General features: G+C 36.8%; 2 protein-coding genes across 2 annotated transcripts in view; both read left to right on the top strand.

Annotated features, from left to right (window-relative positions):
• LOC141336783 (B-cell receptor CD22-like) overlaps positions 1-588 on the top strand; it is a 14,991-nt gene extending 14,403 nt beyond the window's left edge. The window contains exons 11-12 of the mRNA XM_073842510.1: positions 205-413; positions 567-588. Of these exons, the coding sequence (XP_073698611.1) occupies positions 205-413; positions 567-588 (231 nt within the window). The remainder of the gene's footprint in view (positions 1-204; positions 414-566) is intronic.
• Positions 589-8,567: 7,979 nt separating this feature from the next.
• Positions 8,568-12,376, top strand: LOC141336782 (B-cell receptor CD22-like). The gene is made up of 10 exons (XM_073842509.1): positions 8,568-8,625; positions 8,733-9,077; positions 9,176-9,424; positions 9,514-9,768; positions 9,866-10,120; positions 10,222-10,470; positions 10,561-10,636; positions 10,881-10,923; positions 11,116-11,202; positions 12,308-12,376. Exons 1-10 carry the CDS (start codon positions 8,568-8,570, stop codon positions 12,374-12,376), a joined length of 1,686 nt encoding a protein of 561 aa, XP_073698610.1.
• The last annotated feature ends 4,875 nt before the right edge of the window (positions 12,377-17,251 follow it).

Raw genomic sequence — 17,251 nt, 5'->3', positions numbered from 1 at the left:
GGTCAGAACACACAAATACTTATGTTTCTATCATGAAATGTTCTGTATAAAATATGTTTTTGAATTTTGTATCTGAATCCAGCATGTCGAAGAATGAGAAATCAGTGCATTTTAGAAAATGCTCTTACAAGGAACTAAAGGAACAAGACATTCATACAGGTGATTATAATTAACTTTTCTGAAAGGTTTTGTCTTCTTTTTCAGGTTCAACAACCTTCCAGCTTTGACAGAAACCACTGTGATGATGGTCTATATGCCAGAGTTGCACCCAAGAAACCCAGAACAGATCAGACCTCAGGAAAAACTCCTGAACTGACCAACTCTGAGATGAAATATGCAACCATCCAACACGCCAGAAACGATGAAAGCGAGTATGGGAATGTGAGAATGCATCATCCTCAGTTTGCTGTCAGGTGAGAAGCTAAATATACTGCAAAAAAAGACTCATCTTGCTTAGATACTTATGTCTTGTTTCTAGTCAAAATATCTAAAAAAAAAAAAAACTCCAGCGAGAGTTCATTTAACACTGGGCTTTTTGCTGTAATTTACTGTGTATTTCTAAACAGAATAACACCCCTGGCAAAGTGAACGATATTAACAAATTTGGCAATACTTCAGGAGGCTTGGAGTCAATCGTATCAAGTCAATGTTTGAATAAACTGACAACTCAGATGCCCAGATATATAATGGTGAATATTTGAATGAACTGATAATTTAATAGAAAAATGTATATATACATATACATTCTCCATGTGATTAGATTCTAAACAAGACCAATAACGCATGTCAAAAAAAGATGATTTTAAAACATAACCATCACACACTGATGACTTGTATTTTTGGCTTAATTGGCTGTTTTAATTCAAATACAGCTATCAATCAAAATCTAATGTTAGAAATGTAAGGGTCAAGAGCCTAATTAATACAAACACTGACCACTATAATGGTTGCTTAAAAATTGTGATTTTCTTGTTTGGTGATTCCGTTTGTTAGCATCAGGTGTCTTCAATAATGATCAGTCATCACTTAATCAATAATTAATTATCTCATTAAATTTAACTCTGCTTCAGTGTTCATTTAACACTCTTATTTTAACATTTTCACACTCTTGAGTGTGGACTCAAAGAAACTCCTGGGAGAGTTAATTTAACACTGGGCTATTTGCTGTGTATCAGTGGGGTACAGTTAAGACTCAGTGTAAATATTACTGTTGTACTGTTTTCTGTATATTTTCTAGTGTTAAATATTTGGTCATATTTTGTTTAACTAAATCTGAATTAAATAAAGAAAATAAATAAATCTAAATTAAAAAATTAAATTGCACAGCTGTACTTTTGTAATTTATTACATTTGCCTTTAGAGCATTAAGAATGGGTGTCACAGTTGAGACAAAAATGCACTTTATCTCTGTGAGCTAATTGAGAAAAATTTAAACTATTTATGGCTATTATCAATATATGATATTTTAGTATATAAGCAAAATAAATTTTATATAAAATATCACTTCATTTCAGCAAATAGTTTTTGTGTAGTAATGTAAAAAGCAGAAAGTGTCTCTACTGTACTCAGTCTGCCCTACAGCAGTTACACAAATGTGTATTTACATTCAAATTTCCTAATTTCAGGTGCTTAAATTCAGATTTAGGAATTTAATTTGGAATTAAATAAAACACTTATTTGATCATTATTTTAAAACATGTTTTAAAATGACTTTCAAACTTACCAAACAGTATGATGTCCAAAGAAAACAAGCCAGTAGTAATACACATTCCCTTAAGTTGCAAACTGAAATACATGGAAATGATCAATTTCCAAATCCTTCAAAACATGAAACCATCAAATGTAATAATGTCCATAAACTCCTGATTACCTAGTGCATTTGATTTCTTTGTGGATGGCGTGACCATGGCTAAGTCTGTTGTTCTCCTGTTTTACATCAGCTTGTGAATGAAGAACATGGGCGTACAGCTCTGAAAAGAAGAGGTGAGGTGTTCCCACAAAGTATATGACATGCAATAGAACAAACAAGGCTGTCCCCAGTAATTGCACTCTAGCTTGGATTTGTTTAATATTAGTTTTTTTTTTTAAAGGTGCATATATTAGTACCTAAAGTGTACATATTACTAAATAAATATCACTTATGGTACAATGTGTTCAGTGGTACATCAAAAAAAAAAAAAAAAATTAGCACACACTCTCAGACAAAAAGGTACAGCTCTGTCACTGGGGTAGGACCCTAAGGTACAAAAGTGAAAAAGTACCAATATGTACTTTCAAAGTACTAAAATTGACCTATAAGGTACTAATATGTACCATTTAGGGTAGGTATGCAGAGGTGGGTAGTCCAGGTGTCAGAAAGTAAAAGTCCTGCCGTATGATGAAATTATTTCACCAGATGTGGAACCAAGTCCTATTCAAGTCACAAGCGAGTCTCAAGTCAAAATCCCAAGTCCTCATTAAAGTTAATGAGATAATTAAGTGACTAATTAAATGCTGATTGTGCATTAGTGATGAACACCTGCTGTCATTGAGAATTACTGAGGATCAGATGTTGATGTTTTATTGGTTAAAATGATACCACCATCATGGGGATTAGTGTTTGCTTTAGTTGGACTCTTGACCCCTGACTTGCTATGTTAGATCTATCTCTGCATCAATATATGTGGTGTTGTAAACCAGTGAGATCAGGGCTGTATGTGGTGTGATACTAATCAAGCACTGACCTGATTATATGTAAAGTATTTTTTTTTTTAAATATATGCTTAGGTTTTGAATAATCAGTTCTGTGAAACTCAGCATGAAATCAAGATTTTTATGTGTTAGTTATAAAATGAATACAAATTCTGCTGTATAAAAGGCATATAAATATTTTAGCTGTTGTGCTATTTAGACACACGCAGACATCAAGAACCAGCATATGAATCTCAACAACAGTGAAAATCAACAAAATTCAAAATGCTGCAATGCATGCTGGGTAACACCATAGTAAAAATGCAAGAAAGAATTATTGTCACCACTGTTGAGGATCGTATGATAAGTGTTCATGTCTAAAAATCCAAGCTGCTGCTGCAATCCTGCCCCCAATATTTAAGCATTACAGTGGCATTTGTTTAATAGGACTTTCTTTCCAGTTGTCTGATACTTCAATGTTGGTCAACAAAATAGAGAAAGACCATTACATGAAGTTCACTTATATGATTTAAAAGCAAAACATGTTAGTTAATCTGTTATTACAAGCTTTTAATTATGCAATGTACAAATGCTCACTGTGAAACAATATTGCAGTTGCTTAGAAGCAAATTACTGAAAGGGTCAAGAGCGTAACTAAAGCAAACATTTAATGAGTCACTTAATTATCTCATTACCTTTAACTCTTTGAGGACTTGGGATTTGACTTGAGACTTGCTTGTGACTTGAATAGACTTGGCTCCTCCTCTGGTGAAACCTATTACCTCGCTATGGGACTATTTTTGTATTTGTTTTGGGGCAATTTCCACATGAAAGGTGCACATTTTCAAAAGTCTAAGTGTAAAAATCCAAACTGATCCCACTTGTAACACTGCTATAGTCAATCTTTCAAAACCAGATGCTTTCACATTTTATCTTAAGTGACTGTCTCCCATCAATTTACCATTCATCACTAGTCAAGTAACCTTCATTGCTTAGCACCTTTAACAATACAGATTGTCAAAGCAGCTTTACAGTATTAAACAGGAAAATCGTGTTTTGATAATAAAAGGACAATAGCAAAAACTCAATTTCTAGTTAAAGTCAGTTCATCATTGATTCAGTGACGTCATCGTCCAGCTCAATTCAGTTCAAATAGTATCTGTGCAATCAAGTTGACTATATCAATGGAAATTAATTGTACTTTGTCTGTGTTCTCGAATCGCTAAATGTTTTATATCCCTCTCTCTCTTATTCTGACATACTCACACACACTTTGTCTACTGCAGTTTTTATAATCTTATTAAAACTGCTTACAAAATCAATTGCAGACATGCAAACCATGGGATTGTTCAAAACCTACAGAAATTCCATGTAGCAAAATATATAGATGTATCAATTCATGTATCATTCATTGATTATCATTAAACTGATTAACCATTAGGATCAGCTGGAGAGACAAATTAATTAAACGGAACAAGAAAAGAAGTAAATTAAAAGTTTTGTAGTCATAGCATACTGTGAATGAAATGTTTACATAGATGAAACACTTATTTTGTGTTGTGAAAATTATACTTTGTCATTATATACTAACACAAATGAAAACACACTGAAAAGTGTGCATTTTTGATGATCTGTTGTGAGATTAGTACAAGAGAAAGTTTATCACTTGCCTGTGGAAATTAATTAATTGCACAAAAAAAAAAAAAAAAAAAAAAAAAAAATCTGGTGGGAACCAACCAAGATGGTCAAACAGGTTTGCTCCAGCAGAAGCAGAATTATCATTTGCAATTGTTTTATTAGGTCATAAAATATGTTTATAAAGCTGCCCCCAAGGTTTTGAGAATGGGATGTTTCCAGATTGTTATCAGAGTTAATTTCTCACTCCCATACATTACAACCAGGACTTATATAACTGTGCCAGATCCTGCAGGAACAGGATTTAGGATTTCTCAGGTTGCGTCCACTTACCAGAACAAACACACAACTTGCTAAGCATGTAGCTTCCCACGTGTTTGTAAACAACCTAAATACAACGCAATATCAAACCAGAGCATTTAAGGGTTTATTGGAGTGTCCAGGTACTACACTGAACTTGGTCAGAGATGAAAAGAGTATAATTCCTTTATCACACTGAGGGGAAGAAAAACCCAGTGACAAATTGTTTAATTAGAGACAGATTTTCCTAAGCTTGGTTAAGAAATTGAAGGAACATATGCATAAGGTTATGGGCTTTTGAGAGAACCTGCAATCTTTGGGTTACAAGTATGAATCTCTATTCAATTGGCCATAGTGGCTCCCTTAACAAAGGCATCAACAACCAGCATATGAATCCCCACAATGGTGACAATCAACAAAATGTTTCATGCTGTAAATGCATGCTGGGTAAACAATAGTAAAAAAAAAAAAAAAAAAAAACTCCCATCAATCAGAGGTGGAAAGTCCAGGCTTCGAAAGTAAAGGTCCTCGCCAGTGTTTAGTTCCAATCATCCGGATTTGCTAATTAGCACAGTTTTTCAGCAGTCAGGAGGTCAGAAATAGGACATAGTCGTTCTTTTCAAGATGAAAACAAGTCTCCAGTCAAATCCCAAGTTCTCAAAGAGTTAAAGTTTATTAAGTGTCTAATTAAATGATGATGCATTAGTGATAAACACCTGCTGTAAACAAGCAGCATCATTGAAGAAAAGACGAACAAAACTACAATTGACTTCAGCTACAGCCTTGAATAGAATCAACTGAAATAATCTGATTAAACAATTCCAGCATCACCAGCTTCACTCATTACTGACCAGATTGACTTTATTTTATGTCTGAAGAATCTCTTATTGAAAATTAACATCTTGTTGGTCAAGAAAAGAGAAAAAAACAGCTCTATTAAGCAAATGCCACTGTATTGCTTCAAAAAAAATAAAAAAAAATAAATAAATAAATAAAATAGAAAAAAAAAAAAAAAACATTCTTCTTCCTTTCATTTTATGGCAGATTGCAATGATTATAAAATCCTGTTCTTACCTGTTTAACCAACACTCGTGACCAGGGACAGCTCTACAAATGACCAAAGGGGCAGCAGTAATGGGATTTTTATGTGGTCAACACCTTATATTCAACATGAGGATATGACACCATATAGTACAAATATAACAGAAGCGCAGACTAAAAATGGCAACCAGCACAGAGGCGGCATTAGACTAACATCATAAAATAGGTATAAACTTTATCTTCATGAAAACTGAGAAACTTTGTAGACCGTAGAGATGCTTATTATGTTTTCAAAGTTATTTAACCTCTTCCTGAGGAAACAAGCAATTTAGCAATCAAACAAACAATAAGAACTTTGCAAGAATTACTAGAGCAAAAGAATATTGAAGTTGCATTCTTATCCATCATATGAGATCATCTAGGCTTTTTAGAAAGGCCTTGTGTCACTTCTCTGTTGTCTCCGGTATTCTTGTGAAACTCTAAAGATGGACATTAATACAGTTTCCTATGTAGAGATGACTGATGTGAGAAAACAAGGCGTGTCCAAACTCACAGCAGCATCTATCTAGTGTTGACTGTGTGATCATGTGACCCCAATGAGAAACCTTTTGCTCTGACATCTGTAGGAAGACTAAAGATTTAAGATTTGCTTAAATTGCTGATTTTACTGTAAATGTAATTCCTTAGAAAACTATCCATTCAATGTTCTCCTGTAGAGGGCACTTAGTGGATTCAGTAGGCTTGTTAAAGACAACAAATGCCAGTTTAAAAGTGGTGAGTAGGCAGGTGTCACCACAGTGACGTCAGGAGTGAAATGAGTGCAATCAGGATGGACATTTTCGCCTCATAGTGAATCAAAGGCAAAGTATATCACTCACACTCTTATGTTTTGTTGCTAATAAAGATTGCAGAAAATAAACTCTGTGAAAAGTTTTGTTTTCACTGAATGAGAAAATGGACGTGTGGTGTGAAAGTGTGAGAAGAGTGTCAGTGGCGTGAGAGTTGACAGCCCTGATCTCACAAGGGTCACGTGATCACACAGTCAACTCTAAAACCCCTGGACTTGAGAACACTGAAACCACCAGACAAGAGCACTGAGATGATTCCTGTTACCCCATTCATTGATGTCAAGATGGATCAGCCACCTTAGAATCCATTGCATTGAGATGGGCTCCTTGAACAAGCATAAGACCAGTAGATAAGCAAGCTCCAGAAGCTCCTTCTGTTGTATGCCTTTGGTCTAATGACACCACTGTGAAGATGACTGATAGCACATCACCTGCAGATGAAGTGTCATAACCACATACTAGATATAAGCATCACACATTCGTCAGCGTGTAAAAAAATACCCCAGTGCTGGTTTCATCCTGATCATTTGAAGTGCATCTCTCATGAGTGTTGGTGAAATAGGTAAGAGCTACTTTTATTATCTTTCTTCACATTCATTATTATCACATATCTTTTGTGGTTTAGCAGAGATTGGACTAGATGTCATACAGGGACTTTCTCACTACCTATAACGTTTATGGTCACGATGTAAATGAACACGAACACAGGAGAACCGCAGTTACTTAGTTACTCTAAGTATGTAATGAATGTAGATTTAAACTGAAAGCTTGAACTGTGTTTTTAGGAAAGTGTTCTCTTAATATGTTTTCAATGAACTGTCTTTTTATTAAAATAAGGTTTAACGAAAATAAAATAAAAAATCAATGTAAATTTGTTAAAAAAATATGGAAAATCTGGACCAGAGAATCTTATTTCTCACAATCTGAGAGTTCTTAGGTGCTTTGTTGCAAATTCCAAGTGTGTTTTCTTATGTCTTCACTGAGGGGAGGATTGAGTTTGACCACACTGCCGTAATTGGTGAAATGCTGCAGTGATGTTTGACTTTCTGTACGTTTCTGCATATATGATCATGGAGGTCAACTAGAGTGACCATCAGCTTCTCTTGGTCACCAGTTTAACCAAGGCCTTTCTCCATCAGTTGCTCAATTTGGCCAGGAGGCCAGCTCTAGGAAATGTCCTAGTTGTTCCAAACTTCTTCCTTTATGGATAATGGAGGCTATACATGCCTCTGTGAACCTCCAATGCAGCGGATTCATTTCTGTAGTTATTTTGACCTCAGGGCTTGGTTTTTGTGCTGACATGAATTTTCAGCTTCTAGGTCTTTTATTGAGAGGTGTGTGCCTTTCCAAATCATACTCAAATGAATTTGCCACAAGTTAACTCCACTCAAAGTGTAGTAACACTTATAAGTGATATGAATGCTCCTGAGATACATTTTAAGTGTCCCAGACGATATGAATAAATGCTTATGAAATGGAATCATATCCAAACAGAATTCACTAGTGTTTAAAATTCAAGCTGATCTTCAGCAAGAAAGACATTTATTTTTAGATCAATCATGATTAAATCAATTGATTAATTTGAATTGCATTATTCTTTGCTTTTCTGGGTTTTTTTTTTTTTTTTTTTTTTGGAGTGGTTGCATGCACTGGAATGTTTTCCATGTTAGTCTAAAAGAACAATGGCAAATGTTAATGCAGACCAATGAATCGAGAAAATAAATGTGTATGTTTTATTGAGTGTATAAAGCAGAGAAATGCTGATATTTTATTCTCTCTCAGTCTTTATTTTACTACCATTCTCAACTTTGCACTGGCCAGGAAGAGGAAGAAAAGGTCTTGAATACTTAATATAGCCTAACCACAGAGTGTTTCTAAAGCAGTCACACTAAGACTGACTAAACCTCAACAAACATTAGCATCTAGACTGACAGTGATGTTTATATTGACCTAAAAATGACAATTAAAGACAACTTTTGAATGATCTTCAAAGACAAAGAAATTAACCTATCATGAATAAAACTGGTTCATGTCTGCTGAAAAAAGCCACTGCTCTTTGTTGTAGGTGTTGCTATGGTGATGCCAGTCAGAATGGCTCCTCTTCCTCTGATCTTCCTGCTCATGACTCACAGTGAGTCTATGCAACACTCAAAAGATTTTGCATGAAGTTGTTTCCACCAACTTCTTTGATACAAAACCTGCTGCTATTTTGTTCACTATATGAATTCTGTGTTTCAGGGGTTTGTAGTGCTGATTGGGGTGTGAGTTACAGTCATTCACACATCTGTGCACTAAAGAACTCATCAGTGATAATGAACTGCACTTATACATACCCTACTGGACATCAGATCATGAATGTGTTCTGGACCAAAAACCCTGTAAAGGGTGTAGAGCCTCAAGAGCTGTCTGAGGACCCTGAATACAGTCAGAGGCTTCAGTATCTGGGAGATAAACAGCAGAACTGCACCATCAGACTGAGTCATGTGACACAAAATGATTCACACATGTACTGTTTCAGATTCACCACTAATGTAACAAATAGAAATTGGCTTTGTCATCCAGGAGTGAATCTTACTGTCACAGGTGACTTTCATGAGGTTTGACTCTTCTTCTGTGCATTATGTTGAATAATAATGAGTGTATGACAGCAGCACTAGATATAATGTGTGTGTTGTGTTCAGATCTTCAGGTGGAGTCTCCTGAGAGAGTGACAGAGGGAGATTCAGTCCGTCTGACATGTAAAAGCAGCTGCACTCTGACTGACAGAGCAACATTCATCTGGTACAGAAACTCACAGCCATTAACTGAGAGAAGAGACACAAACAATCAACTCCTGCTGCAGTCAGTCAGAAGAGAGGATGCAGGCAGATATAGCTGTGCTCTACATGGACACACTTACATCTCTCCTGCTGTTTATCTCAATGTCACGTGTGAGTATAGATTCATTGGTTCTTAAAAAAAATACTTGTGACAGTGTTTGAACAAGATGATTTAAGGATTTAAAATGTGTCCATTTCAGATGCACCTAAAAGCGTCTCAGTGTCCATCAGTCCATCTGGTGAAATAGTGGAGGGAGATTCAGTGACTCTGATCTGCAGCAGTGATTCAAACCCACCTGCAGAAATCAGCTGGTTTAAAGGACGAAGGTTTGTAGGATCTGGAAGAATCTACAACATCTCAAAGATCAGCTCTGATCACAGTGGAGAATACAAGTGCAAGACCATCAATGAACATGGAGAAAAATACTCTTATATTGTATCTTTGAACGTCATGTGTGAGTTAATGATGGTTCAGTAACTGTGATATAAAACCTTTCAGATTTAATATGATTGTTAATTATATACATATTTTGGTTTGTTTGTCTGTTTTAGACCCACCTAGGAATGTCTCAGTGTCTATAAATGGATCTGGTGAAATAGTGGAAGGTGATTCAGTGACTCTGATCTGCAGCAGTGATTCAAACCCACCTGCAAAACTCGACTGGTTTAAAGGACGGGCGTTTGTAGGATCTGGAAGAATCTACAGCATCTCAAAGATCAGCTCTGATCACAGTGGAGAATACAAGTGCAAGTCCAGAAATAAACATGGAGAGAAATACTCTTATATTGTATCTTTGAACGTCATGTGTGAGTTAATGATAGTTCAGTAACTGTGATATAAAATCCATTAAACACCTTTCAGATTTAATATGATTATATAAATATTTTGGTTTGTTTGTCTGTTTTAGATCCTCCAAAGAATGTCTCAGTGTTCATAACTGGATCTGCTGAAATACTGGAAGGAGATTCAGTGACTCTGATCTGCAGCAGTGATTCAAACCCACCTGCTCTGAACTTCAGCTGGTTTAAGGAGAATCAAAGCTCAGCTGTTGGATCTGGACAGAGTTTCAGTGCACTACAGAGTGGACGCTTCTACTGTGAGGCTCACAATCAACATGGATCTCAGAGATCAGACACTGTTACTATCAATGCTAAAGGTAGAGCAGATAATTTATTAAATTACTTTTTTTTCTAAAGTGAAACTAATTAATATTTTCCAATGTTTTATTTTCTTGTCTCTGTTATAGGACATCTGGTGATATTGTACATATCCATTTTAGTGATTTGCGGAGCTGCAGTTATCATCACAATGTTGCTGGTTTGGTAAGAAGTGTACTATTTGATTGAAGGCACTTAACCTAATTTATAATATTCATTAAAGAGGAAAAAAAAGTTAGAGTAGCTTTCTACAAAGTTTTAATCTTTTAAAAGATTTTTTTCATCTTAGAAATAAAATGTGATTAATGCATCACAATATTGACCCATGAAAATTATCCCACCATGGAAATGTATTTGAGTCTAATTTTGTTCTAATAGAACATGATAATGCTATTCTCTTGCTTTTAAGGAGAAGAATGGTGAAAAAGAAAAAAGACAAACTTGAAACTTGGGTGAGCAAAATTAGTTTAATTGTCAGTAGTTTCATAATTATGTTAATCAATGAACTGCAATGCTTAAATCACACATTGGAGCTCAATAAACAAAATATTTAATTTGTAAAGTTTTGCTTATATACACTGTGCAATTTGTTGAAGCCAAAATATTTTTATTTAGTCTTTACTTATGTCTCTGTTTCTTCAAAGTCAAAGGTGAATTATTCCAGACCTGAGGATGACAGATATAATGTATCTGATATTGGGACGACAGACCCTTTGTATGAGAATACAATGGTAAGTTATCATTAGTTGGTCCATTGGTGTGGATGCTAATATGGTTATTGTTATAGACATACATTTTTGATTCCATTTTCTCTCTGTTTTTTTTTTTTTTTTTTTTTTATATATTTATTGTTTATGGAAAAGATTAATAATTCCAGACCTAATGATGACAGACTTAAAAACTATGATGTTGAGATGACTGACCCTGTGTATGGGAATGTAACGGTAAGTGTTTTCACTTTGGCATCAATGCTTACTCACTGTGGTACACAGCATATAATTCTCTGTATAAGATCTGGTAAAGTTATTCAAGTCACCGACCAGAATTTGAAGTGTATTATTTATTAATGTATTCATTTACTTTCAGCATGACAAGCCGTAGTGTTTTGGACACATTCTACAGCATTTTTCTCTCTCTGTGGGTGGAGCCTTTAATGATTGACAGTAGTGTCTAATGTGTTACTGAAATGATCTGAGAATTACTGTATTCAGGCACTGATTAAATTATACCATGATTTGAAATAAAAGTGTACAACCATTGAAGTGCGTGTTAGAGTTGCTTTATTAAGCCAGAAAAATATCATATGAATGAGTATGAAATCAATCTTCATTTGGAAAAGAAAAGAAAAGAAAAGAAAAGAAAAGAAAAGAAAAGAAAAGAAAAGAAAAGAAAAGAAAAGAAAAAAATAAACGAAAGGACGTGTGTCCAAGTATGGTGCCCTTTATAGTTCCAGTCTTGCCTTTGTATTTACACATGTTTGACCAGCAGTGGTCCTCAGCGTGTGGTGTTCAAAACAGTGATCCGTTTACAAAGCAATTAGTTCAGCTAATTCGAAGATTCAAATATTTAGTTTCTAATATAATGAAAGTGAGAATTATGAATTAAAACAGCACAGCTCTACAGGCAGTGTTGGGGAGTAACTAGTTACATGTAACGGCGTTACGTAATTTAATTACAAAATAAATGTAACAGTAATTCGTTACAGTTACTTAGAAAATGTGTAATTAAATTACAGTTACTTATGAAAATGTTAAAGATTACTGTAGTATCTTCAATAAAGATCAGTCTACTACATGCATTGAGTTGAAGTGTAACTTTACTTTCTGTTTACCTCAGTTACAGCAACAGACATTTTCACCACATGCCTTCAGCATCGGAGATCGCCTTCAACTAACTTACAGGTAAGAACACAACACTTGAAATACAATAACGACCTCTTGTGGTTACTGCAGGATACTACATCCCCTCCTTCTTAAGCTATCAATTGGAAATGCAATTTTCTTTATTTAGAATTTTTTTTTTCTGTTATTTTTATAGCTTAGTCTTACTAACTAAATCACAATAACTCAACTAAATACCAATGAATCACTGAAGATATATAACACTGTAAACCAGAAACACATTATAAATCTTATTGATCAAGATTCTTATTACAAACTATTCAACCCATCAAGTGTACTACAGATTCTTTTAATAACTTGTTCTATGCAACATAGTCTTTGAAGTGAGCTGGAGAACGTTTTTCTCTTGCAGACCTTCTCAGGTTTGTAGGTGGGTTGGTCTGTTTTTCAACAGCAGTCACTTCAGGCAACTGTGGCTTTTCCAGTGCAGACAGCTCCCTCTCTGCAGGTGCATCGACCGCATCCGCTGTCGGTAATGCAGGAGTGCCTACGTTCTGTTCATTCTCTGTGGGTAGTACAGTGTCGAGAATCTCATCTGTACTCCGAGCTCTTATTTGGTCCACATGCCTCTTCACAGTTTGTCCCTGCCCTAGAGTGGTCTTGTATGACAGAGGTCCTGTACAACTTTCCACAACTGCAGGTATCCATTTTGGTCCACCACTGTAGTTCCTCACGTACACTAAATCTCCAGCTTCAAAACTTCTGAGTTTGCAACTTTTGTCATGAGCTTCTTTTTGCTTCTGCTGTTTTTTCAGAATTTTCGTCCTAACATCAGGAAGGAGTAAGTCAAAGGTAGATCTCAACTTCCGTGACATTAACATCTGAGCAGGAGACAACCCAGTTGTTGCATGGGGAGTGATTCTGTAATTGAACAAGAATCTTGCTACTCTTGTCTCCACTGCGTCACCTTTCATCTTTTTCATCCCCTCCTTGAAGGTCTGAACAGCTCGTTCTGCCAGTCCGTTTGAAGAAGGATGATAAGGAGCTGACATCACGTGTTGAATACCTTTCTTTTCATGAAAGTTTCAAACTGTCCACTGGTAAAACACGTTCCATTGTCGGACACTACCATTTAGGTAATCCATGTGTACTGAAACACATTCTCAGTTTTTCAATATTGATTTGTGAAGTTGCATGCATTGTGGGATAAACTTCCATCCACTTGGAGTGAGAATCTACAAGAACTAGAAACATCCTTCCTAAGAAGGGCCCTGCATAGTCAATATGAAGTCTTTCCCATGGTAAACCTGGCCACTCCCACGGGTGTAATGGAGCTTGAGCAGGTGCCTTTTTAAAACTTTGACACATCTCACATGTCTGCACCACTTTCTCCACATCCTGATCCATACCAGGCCACCACATGTATGAACGGGCCAATCCTTTCATTCTTGACATACCGGAATGGGTCTGGTGTAACTGTTTCAATACCGCAGCACGGCCTTGTGATGGTATGATGATTCGTGCTCCCCAAATCACACATCCATCTTTGACACTTAGCGAATCTCTCCTATGATAGTACTGTAAAAGTGAGGGCTCCACTTCTTCAGGCCAACCTTTTAATATGTACTCGTGTACTTGGGAGAGTTTTATGTCATGTGATGTCCACTTCCGAATTTGCACAGCACTTACAGGTGAGTCATCCATTAATTCCATCATCAGCACTTGATCACTGGTGTCCTCCGGTTCTCCTTCACCTGGTATTGGGAGTCTACTCAGCGCATCAGCATTTTGATGGTACTTTCCTGGCTTGTATACAATGTTGTACTGATATGCCTGTAACATCACAGCCCACCTTTGCACTCTGGGTGATCCCATTTGAGGAACTGCTTTCGTTTTATTGAACAAATGAATCAAGGGCTTATGATCAGTGCAAATTGTGAATGCACGACCATACAAGTACTTGTGAAATCTTTGGATGCCAAAAATCACAGCTAAGCCTTCTTTGTCTAACTGTGAATACCGCTTCTCTGCAGCCGTTAATGTTCGTGACATAAACCCAAGAGGTTTCTCCATGCTCTCTCCTTTTCTGCGCTGCGAGAGCACTGCACCAACCCCATAGGGTGAGGCATCACACGCTAGAACTAGTTCTGAATCTGAGGAATAGTGCACTAGCACCTTTGCAGATTTCAGTAGGGCTTTAGATTCCTCGAAAGCATCTTTTTGTGGCTTTTTCCATATCCACTGAACATCTTTCCTCAACAACAGATGTAGGGGGGCTAGTAGCGTTGCCAAATTTGGAAGGAACTTATTATAATAGTTCAGCAACCCGAGGTAAGCCTTAAGCTCTGTGACATTCCTTGGTTCTGGTGCTTCATCAATGGCTTTTACTTTAGTTCCTGTAGGATGTAGACCCTGTGCATCTACTTTGTGACCCAAATATTCCACCTCATTTGCCAGGAACACACATTTCCCCCTCTTCAGCCGCAAACCAGCTTTTTTCAGCCTGGTTAACACTTCATCTAGTGTCTTCAAATGACTGTCTTGGTTTACTCCAGTCACCAATATATCATCCAAATAAACAACTACTCCAGGTATACCTTGCAGCAATCCCTCCATTGTTCTCTGAAAGATAGTAGGGGCGGAATCCACTCCAAAAGGTAGACGATTATAGGTAAATAACCCTTTGAGAGTATTCACAGTCAAATATTTCTTGGAGTTCTCATCCATGACTATTTGTTGGTATGCGTGACTCATGTCCAGTTTTGTGAACTGCTTCCCTCCATCCAATAGAGCAAAAAGATCTTCCATTCTCGGTAATGGATATTGTTCCAGTGTTGACACTCTGTTGACTGTAAGTTTGTAGTCACCGCATAGTCTTATACTCCCATCTGGTTTCAAGATAGGAACAACAGGAGCTGCCCACTCTGAATATTTAACAGGTGAGATGATCTTGTCCCGAAGCAGACGATTAATTTCTTCTTCCACCTTGGTTTTTAAGGCATAAGGCACTGATCTGGGTCTGTAAAACCGTGGGGAGGCATCAGTTGAAACATGAAGAGTAGCAGTAGTGCCCCTTAACGTCCCAAGCTCCTCTTTGAACACTTCCTCATGCTTTGATAGCACCTGTTGCAATGTACTCATCTCCGACTGTACCAGCTTTATCTCACTCCATTGCAGTTGGATTTCTTCCAGCCAGGCTCGGCCTAGTAAACATGGTCCTGTTCCTTTGACTATAACAAGAGGCATTTCTTTTTCCTGTTGCTGGTATTTTACATGAACGTCTGCTACTCCCACTATCTCTACTGGCTCTCCTGTATAAGTTCTCAACTTTATTTTTGAGGGTCTCAATTTGGGAGCTTTTGTGTCTTTCCAGATGTCACTGAACATTCCTTCGTTCATTAGACTGACACTACATCCTGTATCGATCTCAAAGTTCACAAGTTTGTCATCAATTTGTAACTCAACAGTGAGGGGCTTCACTTTCTTCAAATTCTCCGCTTTTACGCATGCCAAGGTGAAGGTTTCTTCTGATTCATCACTCTCATTATTTTCACTCACTTTAAATGCTCGATGTGGCCGCCCTCCTTTTTCTCTACTTCTTGTGACAGTGTGTCCCCTCTGTTTATTTTTGTTGCGACAGGCCCTTGCAATATGGCCTATTTTTCCACATTCATAACATTTGTCCTTCTTAAATCTGCATTCACTGGCTTTGTGGTTTTTTCCTCCACACCTGTAGCAGTCTCTGGTGTCTATTTGTTCACCTGTCTCTCCTTTTTTTCCGTGATCAGATTTCCTCGCTTTGAACTTGACGTTGTTACATGTCTGTACACTGGATTTATTTTGCAAGTCGAGCACATTTTTGCTTGCGGTTTCTGTTGCTACTGCAATTTTAAAAGCAGTCTCAAATGTCAGATTTGTTTCTGAAAGCAAACGTCTCTGAATCCGATCATCATCAATGCCACAAACAAGTCGATCCCTCAGCATTTGATCCAAAGTTGCTCCGTAATTACAGTCTTGAGCTAAACAACGCAACTCTGCAACATACTCTGTTACGGTCTCTGACGGCTTCTTTGTTCTGGAGTCAAATTTAAATCTCTGAACAATCTCACTTGGCTGGGGATGGAAATGGTTTCTTAGCATCGTTACCAACTGCTGATAAGTTTTTTCACTTGGTTTTACAGGGCTGAGAAGATTCCGCATCACACTGTAAGTTTGTGGTCCCACAACACTTATGAGAATAGCTCTTTGTTTACCCTCATCTTCGATTCCATTAGCCACGAAAAATTGCTCCAGTACTTCGGAATATTCTTCCCATGTTTGAGCTTTTGCATCAAATGCTCCCAGTGAGCCAATAGTTCCTGTAGCCATGCTTTTTCCCTCACAGCTAGTTATTAGCACATCTTTTTTTTTTTTACATCCCTAATCTGCTGTAATCACGGGCTTCTACTTTATCCTCGTCGCCAAAAATGTAGTATCTTCAATAAAGATCAGTCTACTACATGCATTGAGTTGAAGTGTAACTTTACTTTCTGTTTACCTCAGTTACAGCAACAGACATTTTCACCACATGCCTTCAGCATCGGAGTTCGCCTTCAACTAACTTACAGGTAAGAACACAACACTTGAAATACAATAACGACCTCTTGTGGTTACTGCAGGATACTACAATTACAAATGGGGTTACATCTAAAAATTTTCTTTAAAAATCTGGGATATGTTGAATAATATTAATCTGTTGCTTTGCCTGTTTTTGAAATGCACGATGCCTTCTGCTAAGGCCATTTATTAAAGTGGTGCTATTCTGATGCTTTTGATTGGTTTGAATTTGAGGTGCACCACATCTGGCAATTAGGTTAATCCTCTTTGTCAGTGCGTTCATCGTCCCCTTTGTGTATTCGAGACCAATATTAAAAACATTCATAAATTAGCTAGCCTGCTA

The sequence above is a fragment of the Garra rufa genome, chromosome 6, assembly GCF_049309525.1.
Source record: "Garra rufa chromosome 6, GarRuf1.0, whole genome shotgun sequence".
NCBI lineage: Eukaryota > Metazoa > Chordata > Actinopteri > Cypriniformes > Cyprinidae > Garra > Garra rufa.
This window is presented reverse-complemented; position numbering and strand designations above follow the sequence as displayed.